Source organism: Podarcis vaucheri, assembly GCF_965113315.1.
Source record: "Podarcis vaucheri genome assembly, chromosome: 1".
NCBI classification, from domain to species: Eukaryota; Metazoa; Chordata; class Lepidosauria; order Squamata; family Lacertidae; genus Podarcis; species Podarcis vaucheri.
In genome coordinates this window covers 59029291-59047532 of record NC_138759.1, presented here as the reverse complement: position 1 = coordinate 59047532, position 18242 = coordinate 59029291, and the positions used below count along the sequence as shown (strand labels likewise).

Genomic DNA, 18242 nt, shown 5'->3' with positions numbered 1-18242 from the left:
CACTTTTACTTAAATTGCCACCACTCAACTCTCTGTTGCAGTGTTGTAGTGCAAATTACAAGTTGTGCTTGTGGCAAACTCTTTACGCATCAACTTCACCATGGGCATAAGTCAGCTCACATTCTGGCTACATGAATTACAGTGCAGCTGCCAGACCCCTCCTGTATGGCTGCTTTGTGGCAATTCTGATGGAGTTCAGTGGGATTTACAAAGGAGTAAGTGTGCATAGGGTTACATAGGATTTATTACTCCTCTTTACACTGATAAAATGAAATCATATCCTTATCGAGAGACTTGATATTCCTTTTTCTTTCTTTCTTTCTTTCCAAGGTACCCCTGCAGTTAAAATCCTCATGCCTGCGCTATCACCTACAATGGAGGAAGGAAACATAGTGAAATGGCTGAAAAAGGAAGGTGAATCTGAGATAATTAAATGCCGTTTTGGAGCACTGAGAACTGTGTCTTTTTTCCACTTCAGCCTAGTCACTTGCCACATCTTAATTCCATCAAAAAGAATTACCACAGTGTAATCACTGCAGTACATTATATTTACACATTGATATCCTGCTTGTCCTCTCAGAAACTTATGGTGGCATATGTGGTCATCTCATCCCAATGCCCCACAACTGTATCGTGGTGTGAGCTTTGTGGCCAAGTGAATATTTGAGCCTAGGTCTTCTCAGACGTAGTTCACAGTAACCACTACACTACAGTGACTCTGCATTACTTCTAAACCATTATTTATTTATTAATGTATTTGTATACCACTGAATCACAAAACATCAGAGTAGTTTGTATCATTTATTTATTTATTTAATTTGTTTACTGCCTTTCATCGATAGATCTCAGGGCAGTTCACTACATAAAAATACATATTTTTAAAAAAAATTGCAAGATTTATCAACTCTCTGGAATGTTTCCAGCAACCTGTCCAGTGACTGCTGTGGTTGCGATACGAATTAAGATGATTAAAAATTATGCAAAAGAGAGACTCATTTAATTCAGTTTTGGACTTCTAAGGCAAAAATGTATGCATCGGTTGATATAACTTTAAAACATGTTGATTTGTAGCTAAACGGAGCTTACTTCGCCTGCAAGCCATAAGCCGCAGAAAGCCTGAAGCCACCAAATTTGCTGCACATTTTGCACTTCTTTCCCTTCAGGCATTTTCTGGCCAAAGGCTCTGGACTTCAGCAGCGCCGTATTTGTTTCACTTGTTCAAAGGTATTTGCAATTTGGAAGGTGGACTGACTGAACCTTGGTCTCCAGCCCACATGCAGGTGACAGAAGCTTGAGATACCATCCTTCCTGCAAATCAAACACTTAACACAATAGGGGGAGAGGTTGTAGTCCAGCCAGCTTTGCTAGGTTGGGTTTGTTGTTGTTTTTCAAACGTGCAGGGCATTTTCTAGATAGAGAATAATTTAAAAATGTGTTTCACCCCCCCCCCCATGTATGTTCTGAGTTGGTTTAGTCCATTCCACCACAGGACTTTACAACTTTAGTTCTTCGTTGTGTGCTCCATATGTAGATCAGGTCTCCATTGGTAGGAAGAGGCACCTCTTAAATGAAGGAAACAATAAAATCTGACTTGGCTTTTGAGAGTTCTGTAGCATGAATTATTTGGGCTCCTACTAGTCTATAAAATATTTCAAGCATATGCTATTAATAAATCTGCCTATCTGTGGTGCTAATGAGTTTTTAAAACATTCTATCAGTTTGCAGGTGCCATCTCTAAATTAGGAAAAGCTTTTTTATTTTTAAGACTAACTTCTTAACAAAATGATATTTCGGGTCATTCATTACCACTGCTCTTCTAGATTCTTGTCACTTAAAATAGCTGCTCTTTATTAAGGCATTTGGAAGGTTTTAAATTAGTACAGTTTAATCACATATTTTAAAGAGGATTTGAGTGGTTGGGGGGGACCCAAATATAGTGTGAACTCTGGGCCTCTGAAAATTTCCATTAATATGTTTGTTTAAAAATAAAGGTAGCTAGCTACCTTTGTTGCTATCTTAAATAAAGCAGCACAGGAGTTTGAATCTCCCATAGCATCAAAAATGACTCATTTTTGGCCCCCGTTTCTGTTCTGAACATGGGATTTTCTTATTCTTCTGTCTAAAATTAAGCACTCCCTCATGCAGATGCTTGCTATCCATCTAAATAGTTCCACATCTATTCCATATGTCAAAAGGACAATCCAAATCAATAACCTTCATTCACGAGGCTAATGTATTGAAATACTGGCAAAATCTCAAGGCATCTTGAGAATTCTTACTAATTCTTCAGGATTTAATAGGTAAACCCATGGAAAGCAAATAATGGGAGAAAAGATCCAATAATTTCTATACAAGTGTTTTATTGGACAGATAATTAGACCATTATTCCTTTTCTTGAAGTGAAATGTTTGAAGAGACCAAATACAGTTTTGAAAGAAGTTTGCATTTGGCAGCTGCTTACTGTTACCAAAGGCACCTGAGTTATAAACATCACACTCTTTCAATATTCTCTCTTTTGTTTTCCATGAATGTAATGGAGGAAGGAAAAGACAAAGACGTGTGTGTCATTTCATTGACACAGCTATTACACATTGCCACCGTAATTGCTCAATGTTTTAAGTGTTTCATAAAGAAAGCAAAGACAAATCCAATTTAGGGCTTAGGCAAGTCACTCCATTTCCTTTAGGCAAGGCTGTTAAAAGCCTTTTTTTCATATTTTGATGAAAACTGTACTGCATGCAAAGTTGGTACATAAGCAAGCCTTTGTTACTTCAGTGCTCTAAAGAGAAGGTGTGTGTTGGATGGCTTTGACCCCAGAACCATTCAGAAGCCTCTCCCGCTTCCCACTGTAATCCAGCTTTAATGGCAGCCATCCAGCAGGTCTTTCAGTAGACAAAGGCATCTGGGTTCACAGGTCTGCTATCACAAGGCAGCAGATGGTGATCTTCTTGAATTGAGAAGAAAATACTGGCTTGAAACGATTCCATTTCATTTAAAAAATGAAAATGCATTTCTAAAAGGACTGTTTCATGTTGAAAGAAACTGAGCTTGCAGAGTTGCTTCCCAATTTTCTTCTCTTTTTGGTAGGGTGGAGAAGGCAGAGGAGCATTGCTTATCTGCAAATGATAGTATGAATTAAAATATCATTTGTTTGAAATCTCTGCTTAGAAGCTCAAAACAATTTATCTTTTAAAGAATATATTGCTTTTCAAGACTGGACTTATTTATCTACAATTTTTGTTGCTGATTCAGATGGTTCCATTGATATTTTTTTAAATAAAAAACCCCCTCTCTGGATTGTCCTAGCTTGGGAGCAGCCCTTGTGACTGATTCTGAATCAGCCATTGGTTCATATCCCTTACAGCTTTTTAATGTTTTTATTTAGATTTTCCAGTGCTGCCTTTCCCTCATTGCCACCCTGATCTCTCCCCCAATTGCCCCAGTTCACACTGCCTTTGCTTTAACAGTTGTTACTGTCCAGCTTGCTGCCATCCATTTCCCATATAGGTTTGCTGCCCCCAACTTGACACCCTTTTCCCTTGGAGGTAGCAAAATGATAGAGCTGGTAAAGACTAAAGCTGCAGTTAGCAGTGGCAAAGAGAGTACAGTCGTACCTTGATTCTCGAACGGAAACCGTTCCGGATGTTCGTTCGACTTCCGAAACATTCAAAAACCAAGGTGTGGCTTCCGATTGGCTGTAGGAGCTTCCTGCACTCAAGCGGAAGCCGTGTCGGACATTCAGCTTCCGAAAAATGTTCGAAACCCGGAACACTTACTTCCAGGTTTTCGGTGTTTGGGAGCAAAAATGTATGAGTACCAAGGCATTCGAGAACCAAGGTATGACTGTACTTGGCTTCTTGATATTTAGTGCACCCACATGACAGGCTATAACCTCCGCCCCCTCCCAATATGCCAAATTATATGATGATGGGATGTAGGGTGGTTTTGATTAAAAAGTGGTAATAAGGTTCTGCAAATGCCTTTATTCCTCACTTTATATTTCTGAGATTCCTTGAACTGTAGAATCATTTCGTAATGCTATTGTGAGTTGCTAAGTGTAGTCCCTCTCTTTTCCAGTATCAGTTTTCACTATTGTGTCTTGACTTTGTTTCTAAACATGCTACACTATATGGTTTTAAAATACTGTTCTTTCTCAGTGCTCTGAAATGAATTGATTTAAAACGTTGAATTATCTTTTGATTTTTACAGGAGAACCAGTGACTGTTGGAGATGCATTGTGTGAAATTGAAACAGATAAAGCAGTGGTTACCTTGGAGTCAAGTGATGATGGCATATTGGCTAAAATAATGGTAGGGAGAACTTTTTTATTCTGTATTACGACCTTTGGTGTATGAGCTCAGCAATCAGTAGACTCTTTGCTAAGACTTTCCTTTATTTTAGGGATGTGGAATTGGATGTTACTGGCAGACAAGATACTCCCTTCTCCCCACCACCCCACAGGCCAACTTTGATATGTGGGCGGAGCCACTCACTTGTCCATCACTTGATATTGTTACGTTGTCAAGCAACAGTGTGAAAGGGGCTCACCTTTAAGTCTGTTTGTAGGAGGTTTAGTTCATTTGCAGGTGGTTTGTAAAGACAATGTTTCTTAGGGTCCATCAGCTGACTGACTCTGAGAGTCAGTATAAGCAAGCATCAAATGATGCATGTTGGCACAGAAAAATCTCAGTTTCACATATGCCTTCATGGGGTTGAAACTGGCAGTGACTAACCGGAAACAAGACCTTGGATTGCAGTGGATAGCTTAATGAATATGTTGACCCAGAGTGCGGCAGCTGGGAAATGGACAAATTCCACACTAGCGATCGTTAGGAAAGGAATTGAAAATAAAACAGTCAGTATCGCAGTGCCATTATACAAATACAAATCTGAGGTGAACCACATTTGGAATATTGCGTACAATTCTGTTCGCTTTCCCTCTAAAAGGATATTGGAAAAGCTTCATAAAAGAGTCACTGAAATGATTAAGGGGACTCCTCTATGGTGAAAAGTTTTAGCTGTACACTTTTATGCAGCTCATAGTTGAACTGTGGATCTCGCTTCCACAGGTGGCATTGGTGGCCACCATCTTGGAAAGGATTGGACAAATTAATGGGGGATAAGGCTATCGGCGACTTCTAGCCATAATGGCTGTTGTCTGCCTCCGCTGTTGGAGGCAGTATGCTTCTGAATACCAGCTGCTGGGAACCACAGGAGGGGAAGAGTGCTCTTGTGCTTTGATCCTACTTGTTGGTTTCCCAAAAGCATCTGTGTGACCATTGCCAGAACAGTATGCTGAGTTAATGGGCTGTTTGCTTGATCCATCAGGCTCTTTTTATGCTCTTATTGTTGAAATGGGTTTACAAATCAATTGAGCCCACAATATGTGTTCAGTGGTATCTCGGGTTACAAACTTAATTTGTTCCGGAGGTCCGTACTTAACCCAAAACTGTTCTTAACCTGAGGCACACTTTTGCTAATGCAGACTCCCTCTGCCATCGTGCCGCTGGCATGTGATTTCTGTTTTTATCCTGGGGCAAAGTTCACAACCTGGAGCACCTACTTCCAAGTTAGCAGAGTTTGTAACCTGAAGGGTTTGTAACTCAAAGCGTGTGTAAACCGAGGCACCACTGTACTCATGCATGTACATGAAATACGCTTATAAGGATAACTTATTTGTATCCAAATGTGCTCATTAGGCCTGTTGGCATCAGAATGTGATTGATTTGCTAGTCCACCAAGCATCTGTTTTTTGAATGCTTTTGTAATGCTTTTTGATGGAAGAATTTTATTTTAACAGAAGCTGCTCTGTGTCTGGTAGTAATACTTTTTTCACACCACATCATTGCAGCTGGTAATGAGGAGGAGACCTTTTGTATTGTCAGTAGGATGGGTTGTTATAATACGGTACAGATTGAACGAGTTGAGAAATGTGTTCATTGAAATGAAGGGTATTTCTTGTTTTTCCATTCTTCTTTCCCGCTATTGGTAAATACATTGGGGGAGAAAAAGGGGTGTAGCAGAGTGGAGAACAGTCTTAACCAAGCAAAGTCATATGCAGAAGCCCTTCTGTCAGCATATCTTACACTGAGGCTGCATTTAAAACACTATTATAAAGTCTACTAATGTTGCACATTAAAATCCCATTAAGGCAGTGTTATGATGTGCAGTCCCTTGTGTAAATTCATATCACATCATTGGTCCTGATACTGAACTTGTGGTGAGCTGAAATAGTTTGCTTAAGCGTGTTTTGCAAATGAGGTTCAAAGATAGCCCAATGTGTGAAAAGGATATGAAATAGCAGCGAGGCTAGTTAAGGAAGAAACCAAGCAAGAAAATGCCTGCTTGAAGCATGACGTAAGATGTGCTCTTTTTAGTTGCTTCTTATGCAAACAGTACAGTGTTTGTTTGTGATAACCAAATATGTGGACTTCTGTTCACAAAAAAATTCCCTGCGCATCCCCTATCACCTGGTTAGAAAGCAAATCCTATTAAATGAGAAAGTATGGAACATCCTGGCATCTGTTCCCTCCCCTTTTCCATTTCCTCCTATTCTTTTTGTGGTTTAATTAATACAGCTTATAATTACAGTCATTCTGAACACTAAGAATTCTGAGCATTCACTCATGTGAATCTCCATCATCATTTTGAAATGGTATAGCCCAGACACAGGTTTGTCACCTTATCTGTTTCTGGGGACAATGTCAGTGAGCATATTTACTATTTACTGAGCATATTTACCTCAGTACAGCATGTTTCTGACCGTGCAATCCTATTGGGAACAAGTCTCACTGTAATCAGTAGGAGACTTGAGATAAGTTTGATTGGATACATATGCTTAGAATTGCAGTGTGAAATAGTTTGCTTTGTGTCTATGCTACAGCTTCTGCAACTAACTTCAGGAGCGTGGCATAGTTATACTAACTACAATATGAGACTCTGTTGCAGGGTCCAGGTTGGCTGTTAAAAAATACTCTGGTTCTTTCATGGGCTTGTATTTAACTTTCAGCATTAAACCTTCTGCTATATATCCTGCAGGACTAGGCAGTCCTAGCTCCTTAGAATAAGTGGTTGGGCTGGTAAAGCTGCTGAGTGGGTGCAGGGGAGCATATTTCTCTTTCCCAACTATAAAACATTTACATTAGGTACAGGTGTGTGTATGTAGACATCAACCTGATTTCTCTACCACCACCCCCATCCATTTTCAGAAGGAAGAAGGAAGCAGAAATGTGCGTTTGGGTCAACTAATTGCCTTGCTAGTGGACGAAGGACAAGACTGGAAGCAAGTTGAAATACCAACTGAAACGAGCATTGCTGTGCCAGCAGCAGCAGCCCCTCCTCCCACTCCTTCAGTAACATTGGCCCATAAAGTGGAACACCATCCTGGAAAACTACAGTGAGTTTCTGCACACGTTTTGAGCCAAGGCTTTCACTTTTTGATCATGCCCCACAGAAAGTTAGCGTTTGATGACAACCAAATTCAGTGCCCTTAATACTGCTGCAAAGCTATGGCAAAAAGAGGGATTATGCCTGTAGATTTGCATGCTGTACAAAAGAGAAAAATTGTACAGTGGTACCTCTGGTTGTGGACGGGATCCGTTCCAGAGGTCCAGTCGGATCCCGAGGTTTCCGCAACCTGAGGACCACTTCTGTGCATGCACACATGGCAAAACCTGGTAAAATACTTCTGGGTTTGCCGCTTTCACATCCCGAAGTTTACGTAACCAGAGGGTTACGTAACCGGAGGTAACACCGTAGTGCTTTTGGATGAAGATGCAGGAAACTTTAACCAACAAACCTTGGTTAAAGCATGGAGGTAAGAGACCAGTTTTAATACCCCTGTGAACTTTCAGTGATAGCAATGGTATTAGCAGCACTGGCTGTAGTAAAGTAATATAAAAAGCAAGGGGAACCATGTTGGTCCATAAGAATAAAAAAAACTCTGAAAGCCAGAGTTAGGTAATATCTTTATTAGGACCAAACAAAATGTCACAAAATAGTGACATGATTTCAGAACTCTTCATCAGGCAAGATATTACACAAAGCAGAAGAAATGAGGAAAACAGTAATGCGGTTCTAGACTTTCCAATACTTGTGTCATAACATTGGAAGACTTGACAGACATCCTTCACTTCAGAATGTAATGAGTAATGCTGAAATAAAGCATTGAAATAAGTGACCAATTATACTGTAGTTGAGCTTGTGACGTTCTGCATGATGGGGAACCCTTTAATGTCAAGGAGGTCCTTGAGGTAAAGGCCCCATGTCTTTCTGGATTTGCTTGGAGACGAAAGGATTTAACTTTTTTGTAGGGCTGTATATTGAGTCAGACCGTTGGTCCATTTAGCCGAGTATTGTCTGGTCTGATTGTCAGTGACACTCTAGGAAAGAGTGCTCCCCGTGATTATTTTTTCTTCCATTAAACAATTTTCAGAATCTCAGTTATATGGTTGTGATGGGAGATATACCTGCCAACTTATTTTTCATGTGTAGAGTGTTTCGGTCATTTTTTGTTGTTGTTGGTATAATCTTCAATTGTGCATATGGAAACAATCAACTTCTAAGCATTCAAAATTATGCATAGCTAGAGCTGTACAACTTGATAGTTTCCTGGCAATAAGAGAAAGAGCCATTAGTCTGGAAATAGGGTCCACAGATACATAGCTCATCCAGGTATTGGTGGATTTCTAAAGTTCATTTATATGTATGCAACAGGATGATCAAATGTGCTTCTTTTTAGATGCTACATTCTTAAATATATTGTTTAATATTCTGGCTGTCCTGTATTTTTTATTTTATTTTTTATTTTTTACTTTTACTAACTTCAGGGTTACCACAAGTCTGCTGATACTGTGTGTGGCCTGTTGTCATTTTGACTACAAAAGTGAGAGCATACAAAGGCTTGGTTCAGAATTAGAATATAAAATTGACAGGTTTTTAAATATGTGCCTTTTTAATGCAGTTTTTGCTTTGTAGGTTTCGGTTAAGTCCTGCTGCTCGCAACATTCTGGAGACACATGGACTTGATGCAAGCGGTTGCACACCTTCAGGTCCTCGAAGCATCTTCACTAAAGAGTATGGCATCTGTTCACTCCTTCCTTTATTTCTATATTTCTTCCTCAATTTATTTTTTTTTTTGTAGGAAGGATCAGTGCTAGGTAGATGTTGAGACTGATTTGATGTCCAATGAAACAGGTATTGGAAGCTATCTTAGGAAGATTTTCTAATTGTTATTAGATTGTGGCATATTTGAACTCTGAAATATATTGGTATATATGTGTGGTAGAAGAAAGGAAGGATGAAAGAGAAAAGCAAGACTGCAGCAAAACCTTTACCCTTTACCTTTTTAACACCTGATTGGCTCTCTAAACACTCGTGCACATTGGCTACATTCAAGTGAAGGAAAGCTACTGCATATCAACCTAAGCAAGTTGTGCTTCCTTTTTCTGGTTATTTGGCTATAACTTTTGATAGAGTACAGATAATTGAACAAACTTTATTGCCTTATGTCAGGGAACTGCCATCGGAGCCAAGAGTGGAGGTAAGGCTCCCCGACCATGCAGGAGAAGGGACCAGTAGAGGGAGAGAGAACACTCCCTTTGGGGAAGGTAATCAGCGTGACACCAGGGAGGAAGGGGATCAGGGAAGGACTTTGGAGAGAGGGCTCCAAGACTCTTCCACAGAGACCAGCGGGGAGAGTCCAGGACCTCCGCTGGCTACGCCTACTCTGCGCAGGAAACGTCTGTGCAGGGAGGCTAGGCGGAGACTGGGCGTCAAGGAATTTTTATGTTGGAAGAAGTTCAGGAAACGCCCACTGACGGATTCTGCCAGTGACTGACACAGCCATGGAGAAAGGGCTGTCCAGCCAGGGAAAGGTTTAGCCAGGCAACGTTGCCTAGAGCTTCAGCATCCTTTACCAGAGGTACCACTGTAGATATCTTTTGCTATAGAATCCCTGCTGGGCAGCCATCCAACCTCTGCTTGAAGGCTGCTTTCCCCTTTCCTTAGAAAAAATTGTCTGCCTATACTGTTATAGACCTATACCAAGTCAAGACCTAGATTTAAATGGTTTAGGAAATTATATATTAAAACAAACAACAATGAGAAGCAGCACAGCTTGTGCTTCGTTCACATTGTGACCTGATTTAGACAGAATAGTGAGCTGTGTGGATGTTATATCATTTGTAATAGCAGCTCATTATCAGGAAGCTTAGTCATTATGTAAGTGTAACTGTAAATTATGGTATGTAAGTAGTTCGTGGCAGGTGGGAACCCTCTAGGTCACATAGATATCTAATTAACTTTTTCTGGTAGCCATGGAGATGTACCACAGATTTTGCTAGAGGAGTAGAGGGGATGTTTGCAGCTAGAGAAATGCCTTTAAAACACACACATGCCAACACCTACCTTTATTATTTCTTTTAACAGAATAAATTGTCTTGGAATAGCCCATTTAAAAGAGGAGTTTGCTGCTTAAATCATCACTGTAAAATTACTAAATCGTGGTAAAAAAGAGGGACACATTCACTCATAGTTACTGTTGTTGTTTTTTAAAAAACCAACAGTTTATGGATATTTTTTTGTTTGGATAAACAGATTTGAATGAATGTTGGTTGGGAAAATATATGCTGTGCAGCTAAGGCTTGCATCCAGAGTAGTGTAGTGTAGTGTAGTGTAAAGTCTCATGTCCCATAAGTTTATGGATTTATGCTTGGGCAACAGAAATTCGCTGGGCATGTGCCCTGCACCCTTCCCAAATGCCAGCAGATATAGGGAGGACATGAAGGGAGGGGAGAGGGGAACGTTATATTGTGCAAGCATCAGTCGTGCTAACGAATCCTGTTTGAAACCGGAGATACCACTGTATCTCCATGGAAAGGAACCCTAGAGCATTTATCGGTAATACAGTTCTAAGGGCAATACCCAATGCCCTTGTTACATTAGTACAGACATAGGCAAACTTGGCCCTCCAGATGTTTTGGGACTACAATTCCCATCACCCCTGACCACTGGTCCTGTTAGCTAGGGATGATAGGACTTGCAGACAGGTGGGAAATGTCATTGGCTACTTCACCTCAGGCTACAAAATGTATTGGGCAAGCCCTGATACTTCTGGTGTGAAACTATCACAGATCAGGGGGCCTCAGACATTTTTGAATGAAATTATTACTGCTTTGTCTGGCTGGTCAGGCTTACTAGTTGAAGGCAGCAAGGCAAGTGTCTGTTTGCAGTATAACTTGTTTATTTATTATTCTGTTGATCTCTTGAAGGCAAGAAATTTAAAAGATTGAAATATATATCCGGTGCCATCCAGTTTCAGTATTAAGTGCAATTCATCACACATAATGTGGTGGGTTGTATCATTGTCCTGGAAAGTACTGCAATGCTTACAAATCTATATTCACATTGGCACTTACCATAAACCTTGATTAATCATTGCTGCCATCAAATATTGTTCTTGTTCCTCTTTCAGGTTTCCCTATTAGCATGTTGTTACCCAATTAACTTTTATGTTTACTGGACAGTCAAGTGTTTTATGTAGTATACAAAGCTGTGTAATTGCATAAGCTGTCTGCAATTATTTTCATAATGGTGGTTACTATCAGTATAGCATGTGGGCATTACTGACAAACAAAAGACCCAAATTCTGTAGATGATATGTTCAGCAATTATTTTTTGCCTTGGCTGCTCTTTTCAAGACTCAAAAGGAATGGCAGTACATATATCCTGTGTATTTGAGCCATTTCCTTGGGAGTGTGTGGGAATTAAGCATACAATTCTTCTATTGATACCCTGTTCAAAATTCCTGAGCAATCAAAGACTTGAACTTTTTCCATATATGCATTCATTTGTGACTTGGAATACCTTGAAGTGTTTTAGCTGGATTATTACTGTATTTTTCCGTGTATAAGACTAGTGGTTTTCCCCCTAAAAAATAAATGTCCAAAATTTGGGGGCGTCTTATACACGGGGGCCATCTCTCCCCCCCCCCATTTTCTTAAATTGGAGATGGAAAAATACGGTATGTCAATAGTTTCCTCTGTTGGATTAGGCAGCATTATTTTATTTAGTGATTTTGGCACTTTTCATTCTATTTGATTAGCTATCCAGTGTTTACATAATTTTTAAAAAACTAATTCCTATATTAAAGGAAAAAATATGGACTAGGATCTTAGAAAGCTACTATAGGTGCAGCCAAGGTTTTGAGTTTGGCTAGTTAGTTTGCTTTTTACACTTTCAATAGCCTCCCCATGCCAGCTGTATCACAAATTCAAAGTTTCCTAGGTTTGGAGCTACGGCACAGGGATCTGCGGCTTGAAAGACACAAGCCAAAAGTCCCTTGTGTGTGTGAAATTAGTTGCACAGTTCTTTGGAGTCTGGCCATAGTCTTAATATGAATGCAGGTGATATTTGTGGATATTTGAATATTTAAAATAGGGGCGGGTGTGTTTCTACATAATATGTATGTACCATGCTGTTTGGAAACCTGCCAAATTCAGAAGGGCTGTTCATTCTTCCAACTTTGCTCTCACATCTGCTTTGAGCTGTATTGCAAGGCACAGGTAAACATGGATCTCTTGTATGTGAAAGAGCGATAAAAAAACTTACTTGGATGGGTTAGGCAACCCTTATGCTTTTGGTAAACCCTTTTCAGTAGGAAAAATACATAAATCCTAAAATAAGTGAACTATGGGCAAAGTTGCCTACTTGGAAGTTAGTCCCTAAACATGCATGCATCAGCAGTTCTGTGCATAGAAGTAGCATTCAGTGTGCACATGACAATTGCCCGCTGCCTGAATGTTATTTACAGATTGCAGTTCATGGTTTTTATGCTGGTAGTTGGATTGCTGAATGTTATTGGCCGTAGCTGCCAAGGAGACTGAATGTTCCATGGCAGCTGTAGTTAGTCAGTAAAATGACCACTTGTGTGGAAGCCAGAGGGGAAACTAGTGAATTGTGTAAAGATGGACCTGCCATGTGGGGGATATCACCTCAGCAGTTTTCTGTCTTGAAGGTGACTTAACTACGGCTTGGGAAATCTATCTTTTATTTATTATTGAATTTGTATAATGTCCTTCCTCCCAAAGGGGCCCGGGGCGGCAGACATCAAAACGTTAAAAAAAGACAATGTCAACTAATTTTTATCTTTTTAAAAACCATATTTTAAAACAATTTAGAATATTTCAAAGCCATTGCATCCCCTTACAGTTAATAATTTCAGAATTGCCTTGGCCAGTATCTTATCAGCCATCAAATACCTAGGTAAACGATACCTTTAAATTTTCTCCTGAAAGTCAATAATGAGGGCGAGAGACACACCTCACCAGGCAGGGCACTCCATGAACGGAGAACTACCACCAGGAAGGCACTTCTATAGGTCATTGCCAACATCACGGCTGCTAGAGCACCACCAATGGGGTGTCCCCTACCGAATGTGGGGCCCAAGATGGTTGACATGGGGAGATGCTTTCTTAGCTGCTTGAGTCCCAAAACTGTTAACGCTTGGTACACTAGCTAACATTTTGAATTGGGCTCGGTAGTTCACCGAGTGCAGAAATTCACTCGGTAGTGCAGAAATTTCAGGACCAGTGCTAGCCTGGCATCCAAACTGAAACCTGCTTATGTAGCTTTGAGAAGAAATTCAGAGTCCAGTTGAAGCTGTGGGCCTACAAGCAGTGCTTTTCTTCTAGAAAATAAAGTGCCAGAACTGCTTGCCCCTTGAGTACCCCTAGAAAAAAGCACCAGCTACAAAGAACCCTCTTAGTTGTTCTGTTCACACTATTCTGCTAATCTGACAGTATTTGGCTCGATAATTCCCAGCCTGGTTCTTTTCAGAACTGCAGGTGGCAGCAAGACACAATTTTTATAGGCCGTGACATCTTAACCAGTTAAAGTAGCTAAATCCCTTGAATTCTATCTTGCAAATTAATTGTGGAAATGGATCTGTATTCCATATAAAGGATTCATTGGTCAATTACCACAAAATCTTTACTAGCATGAACCTGTATTTGGTTTTAATAATACTGGCTTTTACCTTTATTTGGAAATATATACATTGTCCGTTTGTTCTAACCTCTATACAGTTTAGTGGAAGCAGTTTCTGTCTGTTAAAACATACCTTTGCTCTTTTTGTATCACAAACCAAGAAATCCTGGAAACCAGCTTATATGCAAAATTGGAATATGAATTGTATTTTTTTTATACCCCAAGTGTTGGGCTATAACCACATTTCCTCCAGTGATGAGGATCTATCCACAACCTATTATAGCATTTTTTTAAAAAAATCAAATAACTATATACAGCATACTTTAAGAACATCTAATAAAAGGCAAAGTGACACTTGTTTGTGTAAATTAAACAATAGTGAAAAGGAAGCTCACACACCAGGTCAGATGTTTATGGCTGAAGTTCATACTTCATTAAAATCAGTGGCAAAACCCCTATTGATTTTAATGAGCCAGATCAGCTCCCATAATTATTAACTAAAGCGCTGCATGTCACAAATAAATTAATTCATAACTAGCAGCAATATATTATCTATGCAAGTCGCAGGGGAAGCAATTAAATTTTATGGGGGTACTGTGGCATCTAAAAGAAGATGTATGCATGATATATATGTAATTTTCAGTACATTTAAGCATCTTTCTGGCTGACAAATGGCCTGTCCTGTTGAACCTTGTAATTATTTATTACTGTTACTAAGATTTTCTATAGTGCTTTGAATATGTTAATTATTCCAAAGTCACTGAAGCTGGTAATGGTATGAAAGAGTTGATAATGGTATTTTATCGTATGAGAATGAGGGTGAAAACTTCTTTCAACCACAACTTTCAAATTTCTGTGAATTAGGAAAAATCTATTAATAATGCAGCTAGCAGTATAAATTTCCTAATAGCTATTTTAAGCTGTCCAGTCTTTCTGCACAAGCTAGTTATGGCTTTTTGAATTAAGAAATTGAAGACTGTAAAATTTTATGGCTTTATTATATCAGTCTTTAAAAATAGTCAATGTTCCATTATATGAACGCTGTAATATAATTCCCCAGGCTTCTTTTTGTTCTTTACCTACCAAAATGCATCTATGTAACTTGGAACAAGGTTATTTTTTCTCCACTGACAGGTTTCGCACATACAGTTGTACGCTGGCTTTGATTTCCAATGATGTCTTGTAGTGCAAAATAAGAAAATAGTACAGTCGCCTTAAGAACGAGAATGAATGACAGAAAATCCTAACTAGTCTATTACTATTTGCAGTCAGTAGCACCTCCGTTCTGTTGTTTGCTTCCAGTATCTGCTATTACCTCTGAACATTGAGGTTCCATTTAATCCCATTGCTGATAGCATCTGTTAGATACATTGACCCACTTCACATGTCACAGGAAACCATAGTTAATAGTTTGCCATCAATATGCCTTTGGGGGCTGGTGTGTGGAGGAAACAAACTTCAATTCTAGCTTTAATGTTACTCCCAAACCAGGCATCACGGCTTTTGTTTTACTCCCAACAAACCATGATATGTAGCCTAGACTTATTTTAGGCTTATTCCATGTAACCATTTGGTGCCTGTATATAATACTAAGCCTGGAATCATGGTTTGTTCTTCCATATGCTAGCACAGCAGTTGCAATCATGGCAAGCAATTTATGGTGGTTTACTGTGGCGTGCAAAAAAGCCAATCTTTAAAGAGTCATCTAAGCTAGTAGTCATCATCACAGCCTCAGGCAGTGAATTCCTTCTAGGTATTCTTTTTAAATCACCAATTAAAGAGAAAAGGAGGATAAAACAAAAAGGTAAATAATGATACTTTTGTTATAATCTTGCCAGTATGGATGTAAAGTTAACTTCCTCTAAATCAGGCATCCCCAAATTCGGCCCTCCAGATGGGACTACAATTCCCTTCATCCCTGACCACTGGTCCTGTTAGCTAGGGATGGTGGGAGTTGTAGTCCCAAAACATCTGGAGGGCCGAATTTGGGGGTGCCTGTTCTAAATCATGGTTAAGAATTCAGGAACCAGCCTCGGGAATGTGAGTTCATTCTCCCTCTCTCTGAAGCAAGTTCTTTCCCTTCTGCTGTAACCACATTTAAAGGAAATGTCAACATATAACATGGTTTTGGACCCGATTTAAATGGGAAGCTTTGTCAGCCACCATTAATGTAGACATTTCCTTAGCTATAGCGAGAATTCACCCCAAGGGTGTGGGGAAAGGGACTGCATATCCCTCAAGATGGCTCCCTATTTTTTGGTGAGGAAACCAGCACATACCGACCAAGTGTCCTGGAAACAAATGGGGTATCCTGTTTCTTCGGGTGAGATCGCAGTGGCCATTTTGGATCCTGCGCTTTTGCTCTATGCTCTCGCCCCAGAAAAAGTGCTTCTTCCACATTGAGAGTGCAGCATGGGTCACATGACTCGTACAGAAGCAGACCAACGTTCAACTTATTCTGGATCCAATCCATATTTTTAGAAGCCTTAAATACGCCAGTAACTTATTGTCTTGTGTCTTGTAAAGTACAGTGGATATTTGAGCTGCATATTACTCAGTCTGAGAAATGGCTGAGAGGAAAAATAATGTTTAGTTGGTACTGTTCCATTTAATGTACTAGGCTGACAGTAATAACTGTAGCTGTATGTGCAGCCATAATTGTAAAGTGGGGGGGGGGACTGTATGGACTGACTAGATGAGAAATCTCTCATGATACATGAGAACTACAGCAGTAATGAGCGTAAGGTAGATCAACTTTTACTTATTCATCTCTGAATAATTTGCAATAGATTTGTGGGAAATGATTTTTTTGTGTTAAAGGATTCAAAATTAAATTTGTTACAGTAAACCATTTGTTGGTCTGAGCCATGTAAAAAGAACCCTATTCCTCAATTCTGCCTTCCTGAGCCACTGTTTTGAACCAGGAACCAATTGAACCTTTGTGTTTCAGTAAATAAAAAGAGGAGATCTCACCAGTCTACAGTCTGCACACCTCATGGATGCTTATGGAAATGGCACCATTTGAAAGATCTGTTTGGTACACTGGATTAATAAAATCTGTTATAAATCAAATTACTCATATTTGAATATTTTAACTTCTTGGGATACTTGTTTAAATTCTTCATATCTGAAGACTTTTTAAATAACTGGAGTAAGATTTTTAAAAATCAAAAAGTGATTCTGCTTCTGTAACCATGAAAATGACAATAGTACATTGGCTGGAAGCATATACACCCCTGGAGAATTTGTTGTTTGCTGATGGAACTTCACCTGTACCTTGTACTGAGCATTTCATGTACCAAACTTGTGGGAAGATTACGTTCTGTATATATTGCATCATAATCCCTGGACAGAATAATAGAAGTGTCTAGAAAAGGTGTTGGCAGGGCAGGGAGACTTTGCGTGCGCAGGAAATCAAAATGAAAAATGTGTTTGCTTCCTATTTCATAAATTCTAATCTTGGATTAAACACTTTCCACACAGTCTTCTCACCCAGGGTTTTTAATTTTAGTTTTAGTCTTGTGATATAAAAAGCAGATCAGCTGCCAGCTACAATTTTAAGGTGTTGTTACAGTACTAACTCACAGCCTTGTGACGTTTTCAGCTTTTGTGTTGCCAACCCCTCACTCCCAACCCAAGTTACACATTTGATTTCAAAGGTGAGGAAGTTGTCGTGGATTAAATTCCCATCCCACTATGGGATGCGGTTTGTCCGAAATATATATCTCAAGGGCAACAAGAAAATTGAAAGGTAGCCTTAGCGGAAGAAAGATGATAAAAGCTCTCCCCCCCCCCACTCCCCATACCACAACTTGGCATATTAGTGAACCACTGTTCCCATAATTGTTGAGGATTACTTGGAGCAGGAAGTGGCTCTGGTTTGAAGAAGAAGAAGAAAATAACTTTGCAAATATTTCAAACAGTTGTTGGGGTTCACAGCAATCCTCATTAGCATTAGAGATTTAGTTTTTAATTCGGGGGTGTGGGTTGTTTTGCGTTTCTGCTTTTACTGTATTCTAAAGTGTGTTTGCATTTGTCGTTTAAACAACAGGGATGCCCTCAAGCTTTTAGAGCAGAAGCAGAAAGGGAAGCCTGTAGCAGCAAAGCTAGTGGTTTCTTCACTCCCTGCACAACAACCTGGAGTGCCTTCAGCAACAACACCTCTTCCTTCTTCTCGTCCTCTGGCTCCACCTGTTTCTGTGCCAGGTCGACCTGCTTCTGTGGTAATAACTATGGCAGAATTAATTGCCTTTCCC

The 18242-nt window shown here is 39.7% G+C and overlaps 1 protein-coding gene across 1 annotated transcript in view; it reads left to right on the top strand.

Moving 5' to 3' along the window:
* The window catches only part of PDHX (pyruvate dehydrogenase complex component X), a 45299-nt gene that overhangs the window by 6291 nt on the left and 20766 nt on the right, over positions 1 to 18242 (top strand). Inside the window, exons 2-6 of the mRNA XM_082225607.1 lie at positions 331 to 414; positions 4210 to 4310; positions 7209 to 7396; positions 8977 to 9075; positions 18038 to 18209. Of these exons, the coding sequence (XP_082081733.1) occupies positions 331 to 414; positions 4210 to 4310; positions 7209 to 7396; positions 8977 to 9075; positions 18038 to 18209 (644 nt within the window). The remainder of the gene's footprint in view (positions 1 to 330; positions 415 to 4209; positions 4311 to 7208; positions 7397 to 8976; positions 9076 to 18037; positions 18210 to 18242) is intronic.